This window comes from Perca flavescens, chromosome 21 (assembly GCF_004354835.1).
Source record: "Perca flavescens isolate YP-PL-M2 chromosome 21, PFLA_1.0, whole genome shotgun sequence".
Taxonomy (NCBI): Eukaryota; Metazoa; Chordata; class Actinopteri; order Perciformes; family Percidae; genus Perca; species Perca flavescens.
Genome location: NC_041351.1, coordinates 11,339,122 through 11,356,896, shown reverse-complemented (window position 1 = coordinate 11,356,896; position 17,775 = coordinate 11,339,122). Strand labels below are relative to the sequence as shown.

The 17,775-nt window shown below is 38.3% G+C and overlaps 1 protein-coding gene across 1 annotated transcript; it reads left to right on the top strand.

Moving 5' to 3' along the window:
* The first annotated feature begins 5,826 nt into the window (after positions 1 to 5,826).
* LOC114548566 (cadherin-related family member 1) lies at positions 5,827 to 17,516 on the top strand. The gene is made up of 17 exons (XM_028568552.1): positions 5,827 to 5,887; positions 6,273 to 6,368; positions 6,716 to 6,861; positions 6,954 to 7,004; positions 7,448 to 7,537; positions 7,686 to 7,772; positions 8,841 to 8,957; positions 10,088 to 10,231; positions 10,323 to 10,401; positions 10,476 to 10,576; positions 10,689 to 10,892; positions 11,158 to 11,310; positions 11,795 to 11,959; positions 12,560 to 12,627; positions 14,037 to 14,265; positions 14,904 to 15,158; positions 16,986 to 17,516. Exons 1-17 carry the CDS (start codon positions 5,827 to 5,829, stop codon positions 17,514 to 17,516), a joined length of 2,577 nt encoding a protein of 858 aa, XP_028424353.1.
* Positions 17,517 to 17,775: the final 259 nt, after the last annotated feature.

Sequence of the window (17,775 nt, the reverse complement as noted above, 5' to 3'; positions counted from 1 at the left end):
TGTTTTTTTTGTGTGATGGTTTATTATTATTATTATTATTTATATGTTGAAAAGTGATCATAAAATCCAGCAGAGGTTGCGCTGAGATGACTCCTGTTATAGGCCTTTTTCCCAGAACACAGTAGGTATGTCACTGTAGGAAAAACCCTATTATTAAATACTAAAATTAATTATGGCTGAATTCTATTTAGCTGCTTTGGTTTTCAGGGTATTATTCAAGGTGGCTCAATCACTATTTTCAATTTCAATTCAATTCAATTTTATTTATAGTATCAAATCATAACAAAAGTTATCTCGAGACACTTTACAGATAGAGTAGGTCTAGACCACACTCTATAAATTCCAAAACCCCAACAATTACAGTAATTCCCTCAAGAGCAAGCATTAGTAGTGGCTATTGCGACAGTGGCAAGAAAAAACTCCCTTTTAGGAAGAAACCTCGGCAGACCCAGACTCTTGGTAGGCAGTGTCTGACGGGCCGGTTGGGGGCGTGATGAACAGTGGTGATAACAGTCACATTAGAAGTCACATTGACTTCGAAGGTTATCGTGGAAGTTCATGTCATAGCAGGGCACATCGTGTCATACTGAGTAGTGCAGTCTCCTATACCGGATCCTGACTACTCTGTGCGTATGAACATCACAGCAGGGCGTTGCGGGATGTAACGTGGCGCTGCAGAGCACGGGTGGAGGCTGCGGATGCAGCAGGACGCAGCAGGATGCAGCCGGGAAATGCAGAGAATCGCAGAGCATAGCTCTGCGAAGAAGAAATATAAGGACTCGGGGAGTAAACTCCCCAGAGCTAGATTAGTAACAAGCATTTCTGGGACAGGATGCATACAAAAGTAACAAGTAGAGATGAGAGAGCAGCTCAGTGTGTCTTAGGGAGGAACAGCCTCCCGGCAGTCTAGAATTGTAATAGCATAACTTAAGAGAGGCAGGTTAAAGAGAGGTGCCTGGTCGGGCTAGAACTCCCCCAACCGGATCGGGCTGTACTGGCCTGCCTCCCTCTACTCTCGCTCGATTATTAATTATACAGTATAGAAAAAACTGATGACTACGAGGAGAAGCAGTGGGCCGGGTTAGGTGGACGCTTCAACTCCTCGTCCCTAACTATAAGCTTTATCAAAGAGGAGGGTTTTCAGTTTACTCCTAAATGTGGTAACGGTGTCTGCCTCTCGAACCCCGACTGGGAGCTGGTTCCATAATACTGGAGCCTGATAGCTGAAGGCCCTGGCCCCCAGTCTACTTCCAGAGACTCTAGGAACCATAAGTAGCCCCGCATTCTGGGAGCGCAGTGCTCTAGTGGGACAATAAGGTACTATGAGCTCTTCTAAGTATGATGGTGCTTGACCATTTAGAGCTTTGTAAGTCAGGAGGAGGATTTTAAATTCAATCCTATATTTCACTGGAAGCCAATGCAGAGAAGCTAATACAGGAGAAATATGATCTCTTCTCTTAGTTCTCGTCAGAACACGTGCTGCAGCATTCTGGATCAGTTGGAGAGTCTTAATGGACTTATTTGGGCAACCTGATAATAAGGAATTGCAGTAATCTAGTCTAGAAGTAACGAATGCATGGACTAGTTTTTCAGCATCGTTTTGAGACAGGATATTCCTAATTTTGGCAATGTTACGAAGATGGAAAAAGGCTATTCTTGAGGTTTGTTTTAAGTGGGCGTTGAAGGATATATCCTGATCAAAAATAACTCCTAGATTTCTGACAGCAGTGCTGGAGGCCAGGGTAATACCATCCAGAGTAACTATATCTTTCGAAAACGAAGTTCGGCGGTGCGTTGGTCCTATCACAATAACTTCAGTTTTAATAACTTCACTACTTGCTGGTACACTTGAATAGAGCCATTGTTAATGTTTCTAGTAACTCCTGTTATTTTGCTACTATGGCCAGTCACCAAGAACATCTGTCATTGAAATATATAATGTTAAAAAAAAGTTTTTTATATGATTTTTTGGTAACACTTGAAGATATCGACATAATCATGCTATGACACTGTCATAACTATGACATCACACTGTTAAACGTTATAAACAAGTCAAACGTTTATGACTTCCGTTGTTAAGGGTCATTCGGTTTTTGTCATGACAAGTTGGCATTGTTTGGGTTTTCTTGATTATGACAAGTTGACATTAATCAAAGTGACATTACCAGAAGTGGTCTTGGTCATGACAAGTTGACATTACATTTGTTTGTGATGTCTTTGTAATAACAACTTGACATTAACCAGGGAGACATTACCAGAAGATGTATTTGTCATGAACAACTTGACCTAACATTTCTTTGGCGTGTCCTTATTAAGACAACTTGACATTAAACAGGATGACGTTATTTGCATATTTGGGCTCTATAATAACAATATAATTCATATACCTAATCAATTATATTATGACCCTGTGTCTAATAAGTTAGAATTATTTTACAGAGAAGTTTTGGTTCTTAAAATGTCTTCTTAAATCAATTATTGAACCCTTCCTTTTTATAGTCAATTAATTATTTTCTTGGAAAACCACATAATCAACATTTCCAATTAAATACTACCAAATATTCATAAATGTGCTTTGATCCTGGTTGAACACATCTATTTGCATGCTGGCATTTGTAGTATGATCATGTTGAAAAGAATGGACTATTCCAACAATAGTATCATCCACTCAAGTTGTTGAAAAGATTCTAACGGTAACAATTATGTTTTAGGTGCCTTTTATAAGAAATGTATTGGCTAGACCTTGCAATAACTTTACAAATAAGTTTACTTATTTGTTCACGACTTGCGATGCCACCATCACTCGAATGAGCGGTGTATTAAATCTGCAAGCAAATGTTAGTGTACAGTTTTGTCCTCAACCCCTCACCGCTCTGCTACTACATACATACACATCCACACTTATAGCAGCTCTGACAAGACTATAAGGGACTGGTGGGGGTCCACCTTGTATTTTCCTATAAACAGTCAGTGTGTAGCAGCAGATGACAAAGGCTTAGTGTAGTAATCCTCTTGTCCACCATCTGGCTGCTCCTCTAAAATTAAACCTTCAAACCAGGGCACTTGCAACAGATGCTAACATCTGTAAATATGCAGGTGATGCATTAAAGCATGTACATTTGGAGCACACAGCTGCCAGGGGGTGTGTCAATCTCAGATCATGTTAATGTTAAGGACACGTATGACTCATATATACTTTGTATCGGGAAAAAAAACACTGCAGATGGGAGGGATAAAGAGGGCAATAATGGATGAGATTGGGGAAAGCTTCAGCATGTGGAGATCTGGCATTACTGGGGATAAACGTTGCTCTCTGGCGGTCATTTTCAGATTGATGACTAATATTTGGTTAGGGACCAAGGTTTTTATTGCATAATGTAGCCATGACATGGTGTTTGTGAGAGAGAAAGAGAAAGAGAGAACAAGTTAAGTAGACACTGAATAATGGCTATGGGTATAGTTCAATTCAAAGAGGCTTTAATAAGTTTCAATAACAATGTTGCCAAACCATCGTCTTTTCAGTTAATTTCTTAAATAGACGAGTTATCTCAACAACTGTCAGATGGATTGCCTTGAAATTTTGAACAGACGTTCATGGTAATTATCTCGTCTACTAGATGGAATGGCACAACATTTTGTACATTTGGGATCCCCAGAGGATAAATCCTACAGACTTTAGTGATCCTTCTCTAGCACTACCATGAGATCAAAATTTGTAAATTTTGGTGAAATGTTTCAACAATCATTAGATGATTTAAAATCCACTGAAGCTGCTTAAGAAAGTTATTCATCTCCATCGTACTGTTTCTTCTCATTAACTGCCACATATCAGACCCACAGTTTACACACACTAAACTAAGCATGAAGTGAACGCGGTAAACATTATACCTGCAAAACATCTGCGTTAGCCTGCTAAAGTTAGCATTTAGCTCAAAGCTCCACTGTGCCAAAGTACAGCCTCAAAGAGCTGCAAGCATGACTCTTAGTCTTGTTCTGCTATGTACTTTTTTCTCAATATATTTAGCAACAGTACATAATATATGCAATGCTACTTTAAACTTACTAAATATAGTACTTTAAAAATAAACTACTCAACTACAGTAGGAAATTGTACTTTTCATTCCACTACATTTATCTGACTACTGCTACATTTACTTTGCAGATTCAGATTATCTGTGGAAAAATCAGATCATAAAATCCGACTCATTATTCTAGATTAAAGCACCTAACAATAAAAAAGTTGTTAAAAGGAGCCCCACCTTGACTAACTACAACATTAAAATGTTGCTTACGTGTTCTTGAATCAGTTATAATATTCCAATTATTTAACACTCTAAAAGCTGCTTAATGTGTACTTGTACTATTAATACATGAGTACATGTTACTGATTATACGTCCCATTTTTTTAATTACAGTAAGTAATGTTTTGAATGCAGGATGTCTACTTGAGTATTTTTAATTCTGCATAGTTCTTCCACATATGTTTTTTTCTGTTTTAAATCCTTAAGATTCTGTAACATTAATCATTGTGTCTGCACTTTCAAAGTGCGTTATAAACCCTGGGCATTTCATGGATTCTGTGTTTATTTTAGTTAACAGAGCAGATTTGTCATTGGCTGCCAACGAGTAAGATGCATGAGTGTGTTATTGAACGTCAGACACTATTTTTATACATGTGAAAATAGGAAGTGCACAAGTCTGCACCTCTAAGTGACTAAATCAATACAGTTAACACACCAAGCTGAAACAGCAGGCAAACGTGCACTCACATGACATCTGCTTATAAGTGGATCTTATTTGTTTTTAAAAGGTGCAAGACTCTCTCAGTGCCAAAGTATTAAGTTTCGGGCTCTTGGCTGCTATCAGATACGCAGATAGATCAAAATGTACGTTATATTCATAATCAGATCAGCTGTTTTTTCCGGGGGCTGCATCTCTGTAAATCTGAGAGCAGTGTTTTGGTTTTTATCTGATTAAGCTGCAAGTGATTCATACCAGGAGGTGTTCTTACAATTTTAGAAAGTGCTTAATGGCAAACATCTCCTGTAACATGACATACCTTTGTTAATCTGAACTAAAAATGTAAAGTAGGCCTGCAGCTTGAAAATGTAAAATCAAACAATGCTGACTAAAAGCCTTGTTTGGCATAGTGATTGAGAGGGCACTGGGCTTCACAGAGAAAGTGGAACGCAAAGGCCAAAGAAAGTGCATCACAAGTGCAGCTGAGGCTTGTGTTGGACAGCGAGCTGCCAAGGAGAGCAGCCCCGAGAAAGTTTAGGCCAGTGGAACTCGCTACATGTGACTAATGAGTTTGTTAAAACCCTTTAAAACAACAGCGAGAAGAACCAAATGTGCCATGTTTCCATACTAATTAACAAAGAGAAACAAATGACATCAAGGATGTTTGTTTGAGGTTCCCAATGTGTATGCTTTATATATATATATAATACTTCATTGCATCAGAATGCAGCAGAAAGAATGTATTTGTTGTATGTCATCAGCCTTTGATTTAACAGTATATGGATGCAATGCCTCATGTGTATACATTTTTGCATGTGTGCAGAGGTGTGACAATCACACCATATTGTGTGAAACCTGAACTCTCTTCACTCCACGAGTAGGAGAAATTGGAGAGAGAGCAGTGTGGTGGAAGATGTCTGCGTAGAGAAGGGATGCGTCACTGGATTAGTGCCTGAGAATCAGTCCCAGCCTCTTCATCCTGAGCTGCTGAGACTCCTCCAGAAGGACTCGACACTGCTCGTTTGCCCCGTTTTCCCTCCACTAAGCCTTCCACATGAGCCAGCCAAGCTGTGCCTCCCCACCAGGATGAAGAAAGAAAAGAAAACGCATGCTTTACTATTTCTCCTCCTGCTTCACTTCACCTTGGGTAAGGCTCTGCTTTTCTTTTCTTTATGTTCTTTGTGTGTGGTTAAGACTTCTTGCCTTGCTCTTATCTGGTTAATCCTCTGACACAGAGTGCATGTCCATCTTAGTGTAGACTGCTCATGCTGCCTGTACTTTATATCTAAATGTGTGATAGTATATTGGTGTTGTGATAGTGGAAAACCTAAATCCAAGTACATGTATAATTCATCTCCTCCTCCTCCTCCTCCTCTTCCTCCTCCTGCTCCTCCTCCCTACTTTCGGTTCCTGCCCTTTTTTTAGCAAGTGAGTGCAAAAGTTGATGTGATTTATGTAAACATTTTCAGCTTTATACAGTATCTGAAGTCACTTCTGCTTAAATAACTTGGAGCATGTTTATTTGTTTAAAGGGCAATCCGACTATGCTCCGTATTTTTATGATAATGGGCCCAGCCGTACAAATGGGAATATGGCCTTGTTCAGCATCTCTGAGGATACACCAGTTGGTAAGTCTCACTTTCACAATAACAGATCTGATTAATTTAAGTGTGAAATAACGTTTTGTGTAGTTTACAGGTGTTCATTTTTCATATGTAGATGTAAAGATGTAATTATCACGCAGGTGTGGGGCCCGTAGCTAATTACTGTAATACCTTTTGGATTGTGACGTACATCACGACTTACAGAAGAAAACAATATGGGTGGTGGCTCATCTGACCTCATTATTAAATACCATTTACACTAAATAAGAAACAAGAATTGAAACAATTGATTTGAATGATTTTTAATGAACATAGAAATGTCATATTTTTCTTTGACATTACTGTTTCTTTGTTGTTTTTTTACCACATAGGGACACAGATATACATTCTGAATGGTACTGATCCAGAGGGAGATCCAGTGCGATATGGTCTGACTTTTGAAATGGGCTCCAAAGAATATTTTAGGGTGGACTCCAAATCAGGAAACGTGACTTTGATTCAGGAGCTCGACAGAGAGGTGAGTCCGTGGATGATACTCTTGTTTTGAAGAAACCTGCTGTTAATGTGACACTACTGTGGCTCAAAATGATGTTCACCTTTTCTTTGTAGAAACAACATGAAATCTCAGCACTCGTGAGCATAACAGATGGTCGCAATAAAGTACGTTTTACTGTTTTTATGATATCATTTTGTTTATACTTTATAGTCACTAATTCACTGCAATAATCACACTATTGACACTACAATCTGTATTAAAAGGAAAAGAGAAAACAAAGATAGAACTGTGAAAAATATATCTACTACTGTACAAAATGAGTGCTGTTACAGAATGTAAACAATAGGAATCTTACCATGCTTACAATTTGTAAGCATGGTAAAATTCCTGTTGTTTAGTAAGATGCTTACAGACTGTAAACATCTTACTAATATACATATTATTATGTATAGCATACATAATAAAGTATATAGAATATAGAATGATCTTTTTTGATCACACTTAGTTAATAATTTCTCTCTGAAAAAAAGATATAGCTTTGAAATAAATCTAAATAAATAATTGTGTTGTTTTAACCTGTGAGAATTTGTATTGTTGTTACTTTCAGGTTGTTGAGACGGTTAGAGTGTTTGTCACTGATGTCAATGATGAACCTCCTGAATTTCAAAACCTGCCTTTCATCATTGACATCCCAGAGGTACAGGTTATCCAATAAATACACCCGTACAATATAATAAATACAATACATAATTTCTATTGATCTGTAGAAAGGGTATATTTTGAGTTAATCAAACAAATAGTGGATAGTGGATTTTAGGGTTTTGAAAATTTCTTATCTCTTTTAGGATACTGCCCCAGGAAGTAGCATCTACAAGGTCCAGGCAGTGGATAGAGATATGGGATCAGGAGGCAGCATCTCATATTATCTACAGGTAACCCTACAGCTTCATTGACAATGCACAGTTGGGATCCTGTGACACTCTTAGTCTTGATGAAATTGAGTGCTAGATTGGAAAAGTTTGCAACTGAATTAAAACAAGGCTGCCCAAGGCTGCCTCTGTTTTGTTTGCCTAAGTCTTCAGGAACACACATGTAGAATTTTAAGCATTAAATCTTTATTTTTGACTCAGGTAAAGAGAGTTATCCAAATGTGTAATACATCCGAACCAAATACTTGTAATGTAATTCATGCTTTTATTTTGTCCTGCTCAGACTACTGCATCTATCTTTACTCTGGCATTTGGCAGAAAATGCAGCAGCCAGGCTTTATTTTGTTTTATTTTATTTTTTTTCGCCTTCTTGCACATGGCCTCAAATTGATTTCAGAGTTGATTGTAACATTTTGCTAATCACATATAGAGCCATAGCTTGGCTCCAGCCTACATCTGTGGGCGCTTTACTCCTACACCCCGGAATACAGTCTGCTAACAAGAGTATCCTCTCAGTTCCGAAATCCTTACTTGAAAGCATGAGCAAGCATTTCTGTTTACAATTTTATACTATTGTTTATCTTTTTACTGTTCCACACTTAGGCTAGTTTTTATTGCTGTTTTTCTAGTTTTTGATTAACATTTCCAATTTGTAATCCATTTGAAAATAATTTTATTATTACGACAGCACCATTATTATCTACAGTGGGCATTTGAGTGATGAGACTTGTGTGGAGAAAAAGATTAATCTTCAGAGAGCAGTCTGGAAATAGTGTGACTTAAGTGGATTAAATTTCAATTACATTTGAGCAAGGCACTGAAGGTTTGATAACAGCTTAGGTTTGGTCTGGGCCGACAGCTGACTGCTCAGTAGTTGTTACTGTCCATGTGTCAACTGGGAGACAAATGGAAGTGTGTAGAAAAATGCCAAGGTTGAAGTGAGGTAAATCAGGATTTAATACTGTTCAGAAGCATGTTTGAAACTAGCTTGATTGCTCTAAATTCAAGTAAAAAAATTTAACTTGTGTCTACTGTTAACACTGCTAACTGTGTGGCTTTATACATTATCAGACCTCACCGTTTGCCAAGTTTACCATCGATGGGAACAGTGGAATCCTAAGAGTCAGACCTGGTGAGACTTTGGACTACGAGACCACGCCCACACACTTTGTGACGGTGGTTGCAAAGGTGAGAGGTCACTGTCGCCCCCTTGCCTTTGGATTTGTCTTTTTGGGTGCCCTAAAACACACATTTACACTGTGAGCAGCAACTTGGCTTTTGACATGTTCATTATAAAAACAGAACAATTTTAAGGGCTGAGGTTTACATCTGTACCGTTGTGCACATAAAACAATTGTCAGGAAAGCAAGGTCTGTTTCAAAGGTCATGAAAAGTTCAGTCATGACTAAGCTTTTCTGAACACCAATACATTGCTGAATTTCCACAATCTCTATGTGAAGTGAATGGGAGGCTGGTGAAGAGTTGACAGTGATCCTTCCATTGTGGATAATAATATGATGGAGACGGCTTTAGTTTGTTTTTCTAGCCTCAGCTCCTATGTGTGTCTGTGGAATAACATACAGATTCATAAAAACCTGATTTGAAAGTTGCTCTGTAAATAACAAATCAGATACTGAGAAGTTGAATCTCTGATAAAACAATAATATTGATATTAATATATGTAAATGATTTCTGATGTTACAAGTTACATCAATACAATCAGTTTAACTCACTAATGTTTCAATTAAAAAAAACACATTGCAGCATTTTTTCCACACAGAAAAATAAGTCTTTGCATATTTGCTGTCACTGAAGCATCATACCATAATTAACAAAGCCATGTAAATGAAATGTCAGATTCCACTGTCTCCAGTTTCCACTGTCTCCAGTTATAGTGAATTTGACATGTTAAGTGTGGACATCTACAATAACCAGTAAGGCGCAATTTGCAATCATAGTGCTTTTATTTTATTTCGTAATAACTAGTTAACTTAAACTCATCAAACCATTTCAAGCTAGACATGTGGGTACTAAATAACATAATATAGTTTTGGGTAAAATGGGGAGTACTCATAGTAAAATAAAATCTCTGTTTAGGGATTTCAAAAATACCTCAATGCTATAGAAATTACTTCATAAACAGATATTACTTCATAAAACGGGGCATATGCAAAGCCTCTATCTAACGTGTCTCCATTAACTGCCAAATGTAAAATAAAATGTCCTGTACTTTTATTTTATTTTTATACTGTTTCATCATAATTTGCCATGGATAAAAGTATAATCTCACTCAACAGTCTCACTGTTTGTTTTCTCAGGACGGAGGTGGAAAGTACAAGGGGAAGCACCAGGTTTTGACCTCCACAGCCACCATGACAATCAATGTACTTGACGCCCAAGACATGCCTCCGTCCTTCATAGGAACCCCTTACTTTGGCTATGTCTATGAAGTCTCAGTTCCTGTGAGTCCTCTTCGCGTTCTCAGGTCAGGGCGCTGGTTTTTCTTACATGCAGTAAATATGCGTAAGATTAATTATGCTTTTCTTCTTCCAGGGTTCTGAAATATTCACTGTGTATGCTAAAGATGGAGATCAAGGCAATCCTAACCCAATACATTATTCCATTATGAATGGTGAGAACAATACATAAACAAATTAATTCCAAGTTACACTATCTTGTTGTAACATGTTGTTTATCACTTTTTAGGTAGCGATGGTGTCTTTGACATAAATAGCACGAGTGGATGCATCACCTTGACAACTTCTCCAACTCTGCTGAAAAATGAATTATATGAAATTATAGTCAAGGTAATGTTGTTGTTTTTTTCTGTCTCCCCCCAGTTAATTTTTGGGAATTACACTCTTATATATTCAACCTATTATTATTACTACTGAATGCATTGTTCATGTTCAAACCCAGGCGTTTGAGGTAGGGCCAAACAGTCAGCTGCAGGACTACGACGTTACCACGGTGACAGTCCGGGTGGTGGATCTCAACAACCATCCTCCGACCTTTTACGGAGAGAACGGACCACAGAGCAAGTTTGAGGTCACCATGTACGAGCATCCTCCTCCAGGGGAGATCCTGCGAGGCTTTAAGATCACCGTCAATGACTCCGATCAGGTACATGTATTCCCAAATTTCCTCTACGCTGCTGACTCCTTCCTTGTGGTTTATTGGCCTATGTGTGCCTGCTGTACTTCAATAACTAACTAATAACTAACAATCATTCATCAAGACATCTGCCAGATGTTTTCCCTTTTATTTTAGAACATTCTAGCAAGGTTTGCTGAAGTCATCTTGAGTCTGATAAATCTTTGTTTTCTTGTCTTTGTTGGCAGCTACTAATTCCCAATTTCTAAATTCTGCTGTTGTTTTTTCTTTGCAGGGAGCAAACGCTAAATTTAAACTGAGACTAGTGGGGCCAAGTCGAGTGCTGCGAGTGGTTCCCCAGACAGTCCTCAATGAAGCGCAGGTGACCATTATTGTGGAAGACACATCTGGCATCGACTATGAAAAGGGACCAACCCTTTATTTTAAGGTTTGACTTCATATATCACTAAATTATTAATGAGTATTATTGATATGATTCCAATATCTGGGGCTGCAACACATTATTATCTTACCTTTTTCTTGTTATCTTTTGGATTAATCAATTAGGTGCTTTGCTTAGAGCCCAAGATGACATCTTAACTTCAAATTGCTTGTTTTCTCTGGCCAACAGCCCAAAACCCATAGATGTTCAGTTTACACTGACCCAACATTTGAGATGCTGGAACAAGCAAATATTTGCCATTTTTTTCTTCATAATTAGAAACAATTGATCCATTATCAAAATTTTTGGTGATTTATCTTTAGCCACGCTATCAGCATGGCTCTAGGGATGGCCAAAGACTGAAATATCGTAATGACAATGGAATGAATTTTGGCTTCACATAGCTGCTATGGTGACTCTTACAATAAACTAATCAATTAATAACTTTTCAGCACTGATTTAATTACACTTTGCATGTGTCTCTCTGCAGCTGCTGGCGGTGGAGATCGACACTCCAGAGAGGTTCAGTGCAACAGCTGACATAGTGATCAACTTGCTGGACACCAACGACAACATCCCAAAATTCACATCCGAGTATTATATCGCCAGGGTCCCTGAGAACTCTTTGGGAGGCTCCAGCGTTGTGTCTGTAACAGTGAGTCAATCACGATTAAACTCAGCTTTAACCGACCAAAGTGATTATATAATCCATCAATCCTCCAATAAATGCATATTACTTGGTGCAGTTCATTAGATTAAAGCAGGTTATCGGCAGACAAAAAAAGCTTGCTGCTCCCTGGTTTTGTTTTTGTTGGTCCTGAAATTCGTGCCCATGTGGCATTCTGGCATATGCTCTTTTTTATACGTCAGGGAGGGCTTTCATTAATAGTAATATTGGCATGCTTGTTTCTTCCTTTTCATTATAGTGTATCTATCCTGCAATCAGGCAACATGTCCAAGTATGGAGTAAAAAGCTTAATTTTGCCACAAGGTTAATCATGCTGACCTACACCTCCACCCCCACTCACCACAGGAAGAGACTTATAGCCTGCCCCACCCACATGAGCTTAAGACCCTAGCTGGTTATCCTCAGCCAGTGGCAGTAATAATTCTAGTAATAAAGCCAGAGTAATTCTGTTAAATTAAATTTATCAAATTTGTAAATAATATTGCTTACACAGTATACATGTTTCACTATATACTATATGTGCTATAAGTATTGCCTTTTGAATCTCTGTCCTGTCCCGTCCTCCAGGCAAATGATCCAGATTCAGGGCCCTGGGGTGAAGTCAAATACACGATTTATGGATCAGGATCAGATTTGTAAGTAAAAACCTTTCACTCTTGCCAGTTTAGGTTTGGTCCGATCAGATACTTAATTCTTGTACTTCCACTAAACACATTTACATAGACTAAAAATTACTTTTTTATGCATATATGACTCAAGATTGCTCAGAGGTTCAGGGTGTTTGGTAAACTCAGCATGACACCAGTCCTGATTCATCGTTGTCGCTTTGATGAAAGAAGTAAGCAGGAAACCAGTTTGATTGGCCCCTCTGCTGCACAAACAGCTCACTCTAAAATGGCTGCAAGATGCGGGCTAATCTTCTAATTGGATTGGTGGGTTAAAAATAGACAGCCTGGCTCGTCTCACATAGAGAGAGCCAATTAACATGCAATGTGACAGCTGGAGCCACAGAAACGGCAGCTTTGAGAAGCAAGGCAGCATGCAGTGAAGGAAAAGTGAGAATTTATGCTCATCTTCAGGCAGCAACCTGAGTTAATTGTGTGAAAGTTATCAGCTTCAAGGAAACTTGTGAATTTTCACAGTGGAAAAAACAAGACAGAATTGGTGGCTGAATAAAATGGCAGCAAGCCCAATGTTGAACAAGAAAGCACTTTTGAAAGCACAAACCTGCACCTATGCTGTAAATTCATTTCTTATGTGTAAAACACTTATTTTCATCTTTGAAGTTATTCTGATAGCAAATCTTTTTGCTTCTAGAAAAACTACACAATCTTGGTAGAGACGGCTCAATGTTGGTGCTACATGATCCAGATCCGGACAGGAAATTTATTTATTATTCACTGACCTATCCTAGGCTTTTATCAAATGTCGCTGAAATCTGTTAAGGAGTAATTCAGTTATCAGATAGAAAAAAAATGCTGAAAAGAAAAACACACAACAGTATGTAGAAATCAACCTGAATTTGAAAAAGTACAAAGCTCATAAGAGTGTAGCTGCCTAGAAAAGGCAATACAATTAAATCTCAATCAGAATCAGCAGGCAAACAAATAAACAAAAACTTCATAACATAATTGGCAGAGATAACTTTATTTATATTGATAACTAAGACACATGAACACAAGACACAAGAGACACAAGAAATTGACCTACATTATTTAAAATGAAACAAATTAAATGAAAAAGTTAAAGAAATTAAATTCAAAAGCTATACACATTACAACACTTTAGGCAAGGATATATTCGCTTACTCTATCTTCCTGATTTCTGAGACAAATGGTGATAAACATTTTAATCTCTTAAACCATCCGTTTATTTTCACAATAGAAAGTTTTCTGAGATAAAGGACAGAAACTGCTGTGTACTCTTAATGTGAGTCATGCTGAGGTTCACAGGATGTGATGTGCTGTTAATTAGGACACCTGGTTTGTTTGACACAGAATGGACAACTGTGGTTATGACTCATGCTCTTTCTCTGAACCTGCAGGTTTGCCATCCAACCGTCATCAGGCCTCATCTCCACGCAGCCCTGGACCAGCCTGGACGCAGAGGTCAGGTCTAAATACAACTTCTACGTCAAGGCTGAAGATTCAGAGGGAAAGTACAGCTTGTCTGAAGTCTTTGTCACCATACTGGACATGAACGACCACTCTCCAGCATTTGATGAAAAACTCCTGGAAAAGACTATGATAATTGGTATACCTGTCAGAGTAGAGGTACATCATGTCTAATCATTCCTCTTGTACTGAAAGTTGATAAAAAGTTAGTTAGTTGTTTGTGATCATACTGACATTTAGAGAACATTGTATAGAAGTCCAGGACTGCCAATAAAGAAAGGAAATGATCTCAAATGATTAGAATTTCAATTGCCATTAGTGTGCACAGATCATATATAACAAAACTGATTAAATAATGTTACAAAATCTAAAGTTTAAGAGTTAATCGTAACTGCCAAAACTAAAGGATAAAACTAGTGATGTTCTACACTTGATCCTCTTAACAAGTGCTGTCTGTGTATCTAAAAACTAATATGGTTTATTCCTTTGAGGCCATTGGGGCTCCATTGTTGTGGAAGACATGATCCTTCATTACGACAGATAATCCGTGCATGAAAATATTCCTGAATGAATGCAGCGATTGCTTGTGTTTGAGTGCCAAGCTGTTTTAGGCAAATGCTTTTTTTTTTACTTAAAATATGTATGTAACAAAGGTTGCTGTACATACTCTTCATGACGATACTTTTATGGGCTAGTTTTTTGATTTACAAAACAGATATTAAGCTTTCAATTGAATAAATTGACTTAAAGTTACCGAAATATACAATAATTTTATGTTATTCTGCTTCTTTCTATAGGCGGTGGATGAAGATGCAGAGTCTCCAAACAACGTCATTGAGTACTCCATAATGACGGCTGATCCTGACAACGCGTTTGATATCAACGCAGATACTGGAGATATCAAGCTGAAGCCATACATCAAGTCCATGGAGATTGTGCAGAACATCACCAAGCAGAAGCACTGCAAGTGGTCTCTGGTGGTCCAAGCCAGGGACAGAGGCTCTCCATCCTTCAGCACAACAGCCGTTGTCAACATCGATATCACAGAGGCGGTAAGACTTAGTTCTGACTTGCAGCATGCTTGCAGCACTTTCTATTCCAAGCTTAAGGCAGCACGAACTGTAGATTCAAGCAATTAAACATATGATAATAGGCATTGTTGTCATGCTCATAGCTGCTAATTCAGCATCCTTGTTTCAGCCAGTCACACGTCATTGATCTCATATTCTTTAAGAGATAATGCTGGTAATTTGTATGCTTGTATTATTATCATCAACAAGTCAAATGAAGAGACCAAAACCAATGATGAATTTATCCTACTAACAAGGGGAAAATATCTGGCTCGTAAGCTGTTAGTTATTCCTCTTTCATCACTAACCAGTTGCTAACTTTATCTGTCCATAAAATCATCTGCCTGCTACAGCAGGAAACATTAAATGTGACATGTAACATACAAATGAGGCTAAAAAGCTCCATAGAGCTGCAGTGTTGGTAATAATTATCTGTGGGTTTGTTACAATGAGCCACACTTTCTTATTACACATAATTGTAATAAAGTAGCACTTTCTAATAGTTATCTAGTTTGCAGCTATACATGTTAATATGTCATAAAAGATGTTTAATCTATAAAGTCTGCAGTTGTACATGGTTTTTGGTCCAAGCACCTACTCAAAAGGGTTTTTCACATTTTGGTAGCCCCAAAGGTTGTTCTCATTAAGGACTTATAACTGATCTTTAAAACATTAGTAAATGGTTGAAAATGCCATTACAAACCCTTTATAAAGGATGTTTACTAGAAAATAATTTGTTTTGCCAAAACACAGCTACTTTAAATATATAAATTCATACTGTTTTTTGTCTCTGCGGTAAATTTGAAGATATAAAATAACATCAGCATTATCATTTAAAGTTTTCAGTCATTTACATGAACCCATATTTTAATTTTTTCACCATGTTTTTATTCCTTCACTCTACATGATGAGATGACTCAGTGTCTTTGGTGTTGTTTCTATGTTGTGCATCGTGCTTTTCAGATCAAAGGTCGAATTGTTTCATACTTCATGGGCCTCAGCAAGCGTCCCCTGACTGTATTTGGGATTTGTCTCAGCATTGTCACTTCCCTCATTTTACTCACAGTCTGCATATCCACAATCATGTACTGTAACTCAGTGAAAAAGTCCCGAATCAACCCAGAGAGTAACTATATCAAAGTGGTGCGCAGAACCAAGTGAGCAATATTTGACATAACCTTTAAAAAGATATCTATTTTTTTACCGGTTAGCTATTGATTGTTTGTCTGTCAAAGAGTACTGAAGCACATTTGAAGGAATAATAAAACAATATAAATTTTTTTAAATTCCTATTAATTTTTTTATTGGAAAATATTTTAAAATGCAATAATTTTTCTTGTTTTTACACTACCAAATCCTCTTTGATTATCTAAAACACGTTTTTTGTCTAGAGCATGACTCAGAGTATAAAGCTGTCAAAGAGACAAAGATGGAGCCTTTATCTTTGGATCAGTTAATCTTGTCTCACACAAACATGCACTTCACTCCATCTTATCCTTCTTGTTCAGACCTCATCATCAGTCACATGCCAAAGAGAAATCCTAACGCACGCACTGCCAGACGCATTCCCAACAACTAGTGTTGTGCATAGTTTTAGCTTTGCATCAGCAGTCCTGTACTGTAGGACAGGAGGATGACTGAGTGTGAGTGTGGGAGTGTCACATTGTTGGTAGACATGTTGTGTGGGCCTCCTCTGTCAGTGCTTTGCACATCCATCTCATGCATGCATGTTTTGGAAAAATGCTGCGTTAATGCTTGGATTCAGTCCCTTGGACTTGATTTAAACTATTTTATTGTGCTTTTTCACAGACTCCTTTCAAGGGGCCTATGGCGGCCTTTTTATTGAAAAGTAGGGACAATCCAATGAAAGCTCTAGGGATGGTCACTGTTATCATTAGCTTATTGGTAGGGGTGACTGTCTTGATCTCTACGGCTATGTACATGCGTAACTCAAAGTCAAACAGGATTATGCCGGCACGTCGCATCATTAAGAGGCGACCAAGGGACCAGCAGCCCTGGAACGTCAAGATGCCTGTTGTCAGATTCATCAACCCTGCAGATAAGTTCCGTGTTCAAAACCAAGAGGGCAGCCACCAGCGGGGCACCAGCAGCCCCCGGATGAAGCCTCCTCTCCCCAGCGCTCCTCCGCCCCCATCTAACACACGGTCTAATGAGAGGCCCCGGGCAGTCCCAACAATATCTGGTGTGCTGGCCTCCAAAGGATCAAAGAAAGCTAAATCTAATCGCCGCAAAGAGGGAAATGTCAGCTCTGCTTTGGTGTCTGAGCTTAAAATGAAGCTTGAGCAGAAAATCATTGAGAGCAACCAAGGCTATTATTAACTCTGTCATATAAATGTCTTGTTTAAGGTTCTTTGACGAGTCTACTGCTCTTAGCCTATCTACCGTCCGAGAGTTCTCACCTTCATGTGATGATCTGGTAGTGTGGGCCTACCTGTAGATTATTCACTGCTAAATGGTAACAGAGGTGTTACTGGAAGGTTAACAGATATTTATATATTTAAATGAGATATTAAACAAGTGGGCATCCTCAGTTGACTTAGAGAGGAGACTGGTCGAGTCTGTCTCTGGTACAAGGGGA